The following is a 9,602-nucleotide window of genomic DNA, read 5'->3' on the forward strand; positions in this document are numbered from 1 at the left end:
TATATATATATATATATATATATATATATATATATATGCTGTATAGTACAGAGTAATTCCTTAGCTTTTCATTTGTCAACAGGAAGCCTTCCTTTGGCAAGGATAGAGAAAACATGTGATCAATGTTTTTTTGAGTCATGCTTTGTAACTGTCACCTGTTCTCAGATGAGAGGACCCCGATCAAGGACACATGCACATCATTAGCCTCTACAAAAGATTCAGGTGATGTTGTAATATTTTGTCAGCACTTGGAAAATGAGCCATTGTTATTCACACTTAATTACAGGTCAGGCTTTGGCTTTGGAAATAGAGGGCACTGACCTACAGGGATCATACTCAGCTTCCATACTGTTTCATTGTCATTTAAAATTACTGAAGCCATTTCACCTGAGGGCATTATGGGAGGTAGCTTGAAGTCACTCAGCAGACTTCAATCATGGTCCTGGCTTTTAGGTCTACAACATTAAACACTAAAAAGCAAATATAATTCTAAGGGAAGATGCTTGGGATGAAAAATAAGTTAACTAAAAGATCTTTAAAAACACATTTTGCTCAGGTATTAAGAAGTTCAAGAAAAGATCTAAATGAAAACAACAAAATCCTATCAATCTTAAAGGGATTACAAAGTCATTTTTAAGGTGTTGTACTCCAGCAAACCAGTGAAAACATAAATACACAAATTGAAAAAAAAAAACACAGAGCAGTTTTGACCATGCACTAAAGTACTCAGGCCATCAAAACTTTTTCAGGAGCTCACAAAAGACCCCAGAAAACAAGTCAGTGTGGATGATTCAACAGTCTCAAAAGAAACTGGGTAAAAATGATAAGTGATTTTCCCCTCGCTTTGCAAGGTTAGGCTCAGTGAACTGTTTATGCAGGAGACATATACCGACATGCACCAATGAATGGCGAAAAACACAAAATAATGAAGGTTTTAGAGTGGCCCAGTCAAAGTCCAGATTAAACCCAATTGGGATGCTGTGGCAGGACCCTAAGCAATCCATTGATTCTCTAAAATCTCTAAATGTAGAGAAAAATAAAGAGTAAAAGGCTGCAACTAATGATTATTTAAAAAATCGATTAATCTGTCAAATATTTTTTTCAATTAATAGATTAATATTCGGATAATCAAAGGTTCCTTAAAGAAGATTTTTTTATTAAATTAAACCAGGTGAAACTTAACCTTTTCCGCTTGAGGATTTCTGTATAGAGCATAGTGACGGACAAAAAAACATTATTCTTATCTGAAATGCAAAATATCTATATATCTTTTTACAATTTTGATGTAGTTACAGTGATATAGTTATAGTTGTTTTAAAGTCTCTAAACTCCAGTAAACAATTAATTTATTACTAAATTAGTTGACGATAATTTCAATAACCAATTAATTATGATTAATCCGATTAATTGGCCTAAATAAGTGGCCAAGACATATAGACAATAAAGTAAATGATTAACTGCTACTGAGCTAATGAGCTTGAGCTAAATGTTGTCAGTGCCAATGGGCACAACCATTTATTAGTTTAAGAGGAAAAAATAATTTTTACCTAGAGCCAGGTTGGTTTATATTACTTCTTTAACATAATCAGTAAAATACATTTCATGACTACATTTGTATTAGCGCAGGTTGCCTTAGTAAAAAAAAAAAACAACACTACTAATATTAAAAAAAAGAAACATTATAGATAGTTGATTTTCTCTTTCCAAGGGCTGTAGTTCGTATCCTTTCAGTTGTGCCGCTGAGGTTCTAGACGGGATGTCGGATATGTGTGAGAAAGTCAGGGTTGAGGAATGTGAGGCAAAATCTTCTGAGGGTGACAGGGCCTTGATAAGTCTTATTTAAACTTTAGCCTTCGTAAAATGCCAAATGTCAACAGCTGCCCGTGGCCAGAGCACTCTGATCTGGTAAAGCAAACATCAAGAAGCTATCCATCAATATTTACGATACCATCATTTACAGTGTTTCTAATGTGGTTTTTGTTTTAGACATCATTCTAGACAGTTTGAGGGGTGGAAGCACCCGGAAGGAAGAATCAGACAGTTCACCTGAAGAATTTTGACAGCTGTGCTCTTTTCAGTCCTCTGTTATGTCTATTGCAGTCGGTCCAAGTTGTGGAAAATATCAGGAAGGTGCTATGTGAGTGGCTAAAACCCCTGCTCTTGTTTCCATACACTATTAATAACCAAGTTAAGGTAGTATAATGCATGCTGTAAATCATAAAGCCATCTTAATGTTGTAGTTATAAATGCAAATGTGGGGTTATGATCTGCTCTTGAAAATAACACGCTATATTTAATTTAGTTAAAAGGGTCATGTGATTCATTTATAAAATTACCAAAAATATTGTTTATGATGGAAAAGTGAATTGATTGTTGGATTTAGAAACAAACATTCTAATGCACCGTCTATGCTGACACCCGTACACAGAAATTATACTGGTCTGCTCAAAAATTTGCAGTGGAATCTGCAAAGTGAAAGACATGTTTTAGCAGTTTACCCCAACTGTTTGCTTCAAAATTTTGACGCCATGGTTCGAACTCAAGCTGAGAAGTTTCCCAAGACTTTCGCCTACAGCCGGTTGTTCCGTGTAAGCTGTGAGATTCACATCCACCCCTCCTCCCCTGGCCGTATTTAACTGGAATTCAGTCTGCAAGCCTTCTGCAGTCAGCAATGTGACAGCGAGAACATGTCCAACCACACCTCTGATGCCTCGGTGCTAGCCGTCACAGGGCTTCCTCCTTTGCAAGTTCAGACCAGTCGGCTCACAAATCAAAAGAGAAGATTTACTTGAACCTCCCGAAACACATGTCACTCTAAAACGTTAACAAATATCCTTAAACTTTTTGGGATTTAATCACATCATGGTCGTACACATCCATATACACCAGCTGGATTTTAAGACAAAGACAAAGTAACACACTTTTACAATGTGGAACATTTTTAGGATGCATCTTCTCTTTGTCCACCAATAGTGTGATTTTTTTTTGTTAATTCTTCTTTGCTGTATGAATTCAAACAGATTTGAAGATTGAATTTAAAGCCAATTGGATTTCAGGACGGGCACTGACTTTATCGTAGCTCTGGCTATATGTGATCAAACTTGTTAAAGATTTTTAAGCTTCATTTGTGTCTTACTTGGCTTGTGCAAGCATTCTTCTTGAGGCTTATTGTAAACAAGTCAACGATTGGTTGTCCAGTCAACAAATTCTCCCATCTCAGAGAGGGTTAAAGAATAAACCCCAGATATTTTACTGCAATTACCATCAGTCATTTCCATTTCACTTCACAATCATTCCTTTTTTGTTAGTTATTCTTATAAAACCCAACTACAGCACATTAAACATGGCTGTAACATACCAACATCTGCTTTAGTCAATGTAGCATTAACACTTTTGCAATGCACAGTGTGTTTATGAAATAGGATAAGATGTAGGAATGAAAAGCAGGTTGGAGGCAACTCATGATTGGCAGCTTGCTGATGGAAAAGGTTTATATTTTCTTTCAAGGCTAATAAAATATGCACAATATCCATATCAAGTGGTTGTTAAACAATAAGTATTTTCCTGTTAACCTATATTTTGCCTTTCAGTATCTTAAGTGTTTTAAAAAAAAATGCATCAGAGTAAGTTAGCTGCATTTATGTTCCTGCAACATACTTGATTTTTTTTTTTTTTTTAACATACAAGCAGCACCCTGAGAGAAATTTTAAACTCGTTTAACAATGTGTTAATTATTGTTTATATGAATTTTTTTTGGAATAATTACAATTTTCAACTTTGCATAATTTTATCTCAGTGAGCCTGAATCTGAAATATCATGCCACTTGTTAGTCATGTCTTTCAAACCAGATCTAACCTTAAATAAAAGCCCTGAGCAAATATGCTTTTTGAGCAATGTTTAATATCATTGACTGCTAATATTTCTCTGAATTAGATTTGCAAGCTCATGAATTTACAAGTTTTACTATCCTACATTTTCTTGGCTTTATTCAAAGTCATAACTCACTGTCAGATCCGGTTTCTAAAATTGAATACGTGGATTAAAAGGACTGAACTCTGACAACAAAGTCTCTTTTGTATGCTGGAAACAAGTGTTGGAGCAAATCCAAAGAGGCAGATTTTAGTGTCACAACTGTTCTTTTTTTTTTTTTTTTTATCTAAAGTAGCGACTCCACTCAAACACTATAAATTAGGCGTAAAAATTTGTATAAAAAGGACATGCAGAAGATACGTCTCCGAAAAGAAATCTCAATGATAGGTAATTTTGAAAAACATATATTTGATGTCTAACCTGCTGGGAAAAGAATATAGGGGATTTTTTTGTTTTTGCATCAAAACAAAGGAAAATATAGCAACTACAAATTTTAAACTTTTCAGTTTCTTTTCACTTATGGCTATTAATTTTATTACAATGTTATTGCCACACAGAAAACATATAAATAAATAACGAACACATTTTTTTTATTATTATTAAATGCTTTTACCATTTAACATATTGTTTTTTATTATTATTTTTCCATTCTCCTTGGGCTTTCATTCAGAGCTGGGTGGAATACAAGTTGCCAGAATATTATTATTCTTTTATTATTTGTTTTTGTACATAAGTATATATTGTGAAAAATGACAAATTAACTACAAATGAGTTCATGTGTTGGTTGGATTTTGTTTTTTATTATAAAAACTTTGAAAAGAGAGCCCAGTGTAGTAGCTTGATAACATAGCAGTGCTTACTTAAGTTTCTGGACTGCTGTCTCCCTCTATTGGTCAGTTTTGCAACATGTTGCTTTCTCCCTGGAAGAGTCACAGATTAGTGTGTTGCACAGGTTTTACCCACGATCAGTCAGCATATAAACAAGAATCAGAAACTTTTACTCAAGTTTGTCCATCAAATAAAGAAATATGAAGCATAAAGTTTAAACTCTGGGGTCCTGTGTGACTCGGGTTGTGAAAGAAAGAAGCCTTCAGATATAAACTTATAATTCCACTGCTGATTAAACTACTTGGAAGTTTGTAGTTTATTTTAAAAGTTATGTTTAATTTCAGATTTAATATGTTGTATTATTTTGTTTTCGAAACAAATGAAGCCTTTTTTTGAGAGAAAATGAAACGTATATGCAATTAAAGCTGTGCTCACTGTTAACTAAGGTCCATCTTAATCACTTTTAATTGAAAAAAGAATACTTGTCCAGTCCAAAACAAATCTATTTTTCAAAGATGAGGCTGTTTTGGTTTTTGTCGTAGATTAAACTGAAGAATCATGAGGTTTTTTTTCCAGTTCTATCACTTTTTTAAAGCTTTGTTTTCTGGTTCGACTTTATTTTCTCATATTGATTTCCTAAAGTTAAACTTTAATAAAGTATTTCAATGAAAAGGGGGGAAAAAAAGTCTTCTTAAACTGGGTTTTCAGTGGTTTTGGTTCCAAGACTGAGTCGGATTAAGTCTCCGCCCAGTGAGCGCCCCACCACCACCCCTCCCCGCTCATTCCCTTCCCTCAAACATAAATTGCGGCATCGCCTCCTGAGTTTGCAGACGCTTCTGGTATCCTGCAACGGAGATAAGTCAGTTTCATCTGGGCTCAAAGTCACAGTTTCTCAGTTGCGTTATCATTTTTCAACATTATAAGAAGTTTAAGGAGCTTGAAGACTTTTATTTTTTGCGTTTTTTTTTTTCCTTTAAAGGAATCTTGCAGGTCAAGCTGTGCGCCCTTACAGACTGTCTCTACAGTCTTTGGGCACATAACACTTGGATTAAAAAAAAAAAAGGACTTTATCTTCCTTTTTTGCAATTTGAGTAGAAAATATTTAATTTTCTCGCATGAATCTCCTCGATCCTTACCTGAAGATGACCGAAGAACAGGAGAAATGTCACTCCGACGCTCCGAGCCCTTGCATGTCTGAAGACTCTGCGGGCTCTCCGTGCCCGTCCGGCTCCGGCTCGGACACCGAGAACACCCGACCCTCCGACAACCACCTCCTCGGCGGTCCGGATTATAAGAAGGAGGGAGAAGAGGAGAAGTTCCCGGTGTGCATCAGAGATGCTGTGTCCCAGGTGCTGAAGGGCTATGACTGGACGCTTGTTCCAATGCCCGTGCGCGTCAACGGTTCCAGCAAGAGCAAACCTCACGTCAAGAGACCCATGAACGCATTCATGGTGTGGGCTCAGGCAGCGCGGAGGAAGCTGGCCGATCAGTACCCGCACTTGCACAACGCAGAACTCAGCAAAACCCTTGGAAAACTCTGGAGGTAAGTCGACTTTAATTTTGAGGTCCGTTTTTGCTGCGCTCTTTTACGCACCAATGCCTGCAGCCTATTCCTTCTTTAAATATCTATCTATCTATCTATCTATCTATCTATCTATCTATCTATCTATCTATCTATCTATCTATCTATCTATCTATCTATTTTCATGTACTTTTAAGATTTGGAATTGGGAATCTGATTGAATGCAAATTCCCTATTTTGATGATTTGGGTGTCATTTTCAGGCTGCTCAATGAAGTAGAGAAGCGCCCATTTGTGGAGGAGGCAGAACGCCTGAGAGTGCAGCACAAAAAGGATCACCCCGACTACAAATATCAGCCAAGGCGAAGGAAATCTGTCAAGAATGGCCAAAACGAATCTGAGGATGGCGAGCAGACCCACATTTCCCCGAATGCAATCTTTAAGGCCCTGCAGCAGGCTGACTCTCCCGCATCAAGCATGGGCGAGGTGCACTCCCCGGGAGAACATTCAGGTAAGATAAGAAACGTGAATACTGTTTGTTTGGATGGAGATTTTAACTGTTAGCAATCAGAATGATCTTGCGGCAGTAGTTTTAGGTGTATGTTTAACCAAGCCATGTGTTCTGTAAACATTTAACTCCAACTTGCTGTATTTATAGTGTTGTTTTTTTTTGTGTATTAGCAATTAATAAAACTATGTCTTTTTCCAACTAGGTCAGTCACAGGGACCACCAACACCCCCAACCACCCCAAAGACAGATGTCCCCTCCAGCAAAGCTGATCTGAAGCGTGAAGGCCGCCCCATGCAGGAGGGCAGCAGTCGACAGCTCAACATAGATTTTGGAGCTGTGGACATTGGTGAGCTTAGCAGCGACGTCATCTCCAACATTGGCAGCTTTGATGTTGACGAGTTCGACCAGTACCTGCCGCCTCACAGCCACGCTGGGGTTGGAGGCACAGCCCAGGCTGGCTACACAGGCAGCTACGGTATCAGCAGCTCCTCAGTCGCTCAGGGAGCAAGTGTGGGAGCCCACGGCTGGATGTCCAAGCAGCAGCAGCAGCAGCATACTCTGACCACCCTGGGTGGAGCAGGAGAGCAGGCGCAACAAGGTCAACAGAGAACCACCCAGATCAAGACAGAGCAGCTTAGTCCGTCCCACTACAGTGACCAACAGGGATCGCCTCAGCACATTACCTATGGCTCATTCAACCTACAGCACTACAGCCCCTCCTCTTACTCTTCCATCACAAGAGCACAGTATGACTATTCAGAGCACCAAAGCAGTGCCAACTCTTACTACAATCATCCAACTGGCCAAGGCTCGGGTCTATATTCCACCTTCAGCTACATGAGCCCCAGTCAGAGGCCGATGTACACCCCAATAGCTGACAGCACTGGGGTTCCCTCTGTGCCGCAGACCCACAGTCCACAGCACTGGGAGCAGCAGCCAATTTACACACAACTCTCCAGGCCCTGAGGAGCTGCACACATCCATCCAAGACTTCTCTTCCCCAGCCCCCATCCCCAGTGGCCTTAATTTCATTGCCCTTCCCACATTGCCGATAGAAAAACACATCACGGACTTTTTTGTAGCTCTGAAAATTCATCTTTAAATTGGCTCACAGCAGTGCCTTTTGTATTGTTTGGAATTGTGATTATATTTTTTTAGATATAATGTTTAAAAAGTAAAATCCTCTGTGAGGACATGCTGGTTATGAGTATAGTAGTATGTACTGTGTATGTGTTCTACTCTCGTTATTCTCAACATAATCAGTGTCATGATCATTGCTTGCTTAAAGAAACAGGGATGCTGGGTAAACGAAACCCTCAGTGGCCTTTTTGTTCCGTCTCTATTGTATTTTTTTAACTGGAAGTTTACTGACGCTGCCATCTCACTGTAGCCTTCATTTTGTACTGTACATATGCTAACTTCAGTAATGTCCTGGTGTTGAGCAATGCAGGATTGACATAGACTAGAAGTGTTGGCCATGATATGACCCTGTCTTCAGCAAAGAGTCCAATGTTGTGCTTTTTGTTTGGTTATTGTGTTGCAAATGCTAAAAGCAGGTGCCATCTAACTCTTCAGGGGGGCCTTACTATGTTGCTAGATGTGACATTGATGCTTGCTTTTTATCTGAGTACTGCCTTCAATACCATTAGTGCCTCTGAAGCCACAGCAGGGAGGCTTCGCAGTCCGAAGAGACAGCCACGCAGGTCGGATCTCCTGCTTGATGAGATTCAGGAAGTGACCTTTGACCTGGCTCTTGCCAGTGTAAATCAGGTCTGAGCATGGTGTAATTCTATCACATATTTTTCCCCTTAATTTCTTTCTTTTTCTTAATTTATTCTTTAGCATTAATTTTATTGGAGAAATATCTTTTTAACTCAGCAGCAGCTAACAGAGTTGAATTTAGGTTGCTGTCATATGTGGTACAAAGTTGCTTATTTATCATTTGTAAATGTTTTCATAAAATTTTGGATTTAATTAAATCAACTTGTGTACAGAATGCTTAAAAAAATCACATGATCGGTCTTTCTCTGTATGAAAAACTGAATGTTTTCTTCTTTTCTAACATGACTGGATGAGAAAAGCAGCTGTCAAGAATTTTGCTGTATTCAACAGAATACTTCTGGGGTTTTTTCTAAAAAAGTTGTTTTTTTCCGCTTGTTTTATATTCTGTATAATTAGTTCTTATTTTTGTCATCTTCTTAATGCAGTTTCCTTAGGTAAACATCGCATTGTCTTAAAAGCTTATCTTTTGTATTATTATTATTTTTTGTTTGCAATAAAAGTAAAAGTCAGAAATAACTATGTTGAGCTGTCTGTGTTTTTTCAACGATGCTTTTCACAGGGATTTGTCTCTTAAAAGATAAAATATGTATTCCAGTTATTCGATTAAAAAAAAAAAAAAAAATACAAATATTGTATATAGATTCATTATCCAGATAGTGATGATAGTGATTTCGATAATCATGGCCTAAGAAACACAAATTATTATTAGCTTCAAATGTATCCTTATCTATGATAAAAATATATTTTACTACAATGAAATTGTAATTGACAATAACTCTTTTTATGTAATGCTTGCAAAAGCAGCATAAGATGGGTTATAATTTTGTGATTTGCAGACATTTAAATTAAGGATTCCAGCTTTGCCGAACATGAGGCCGCTGATCCTTTTGGTACCAAGGCTCATTGATAAGATGTATGTCCACACCCCTCCCTTTGCCTGTAAACACAACGGGTTAAAGAAACAAACTAGACGCTGCATAATGTTTATTTCTCTCTAGCTCAGCAATATAGAAACAGGGCCATGCTTAATAAATCAACCAAAATGTAAACACAATCAGGTACTACAGGTTTGTGTTGAAACATGATCTA

General features: G+C 37.8%; 1 protein-coding gene across 1 annotated transcript; it reads left to right on the top strand.

The window, feature by feature from the left end:
- The first annotated feature begins 5,512 nt into the window (after positions 1-5,512).
- Positions 5,513-9,020, top strand: sox9 (SRY-box 9). Its single transcript, XM_015372191.1, has 3 exons — positions 5,513-6,242; positions 6,484-6,731; positions 6,934-9,020. Exons 1-3 carry the CDS (start codon positions 5,815-5,817, stop codon positions 7,695-7,697), a joined length of 1,440 nt encoding a protein of 479 aa, XP_015227677.1. The 5' UTR covers positions 5,513-5,814; the 3' UTR covers positions 7,698-9,020.
- Positions 9,021-9,602: the final 582 nt, after the last annotated feature.

The sequence above is a fragment of the Cyprinodon variegatus genome, unplaced genomic scaffold (genome assembly GCF_000732505.1).
Source record: "Cyprinodon variegatus isolate N-32 unplaced genomic scaffold, C_variegatus-1.0 Scaffold69, whole genome shotgun sequence".
Taxonomy (NCBI): Eukaryota; Metazoa; Chordata; class Actinopteri; order Cyprinodontiformes; family Cyprinodontidae; genus Cyprinodon; species Cyprinodon variegatus.

Coding starts and splice junctions, on each gene's coding strand:
- sox9 (XM_015372191.1), top strand. CDS start 5,815: ATGAATCTCCTCGATCCTTACCTGAAGATGACCGAAGAACAGGAGAAA. Junction 6,243..6,483: donor ACCCTTGGAAAACTCTGGAG/GTAAGTCGACTT, acceptor TGTCATTTTCAG/GCTGCTCAATGAAGTAGAGA. Junction 6,732..6,933: donor CTCCCCGGGAGAACATTCAG/GTAAGATAAGAA, acceptor TTTTCCAACTAG/GTCAGTCACAGGGACCACCA.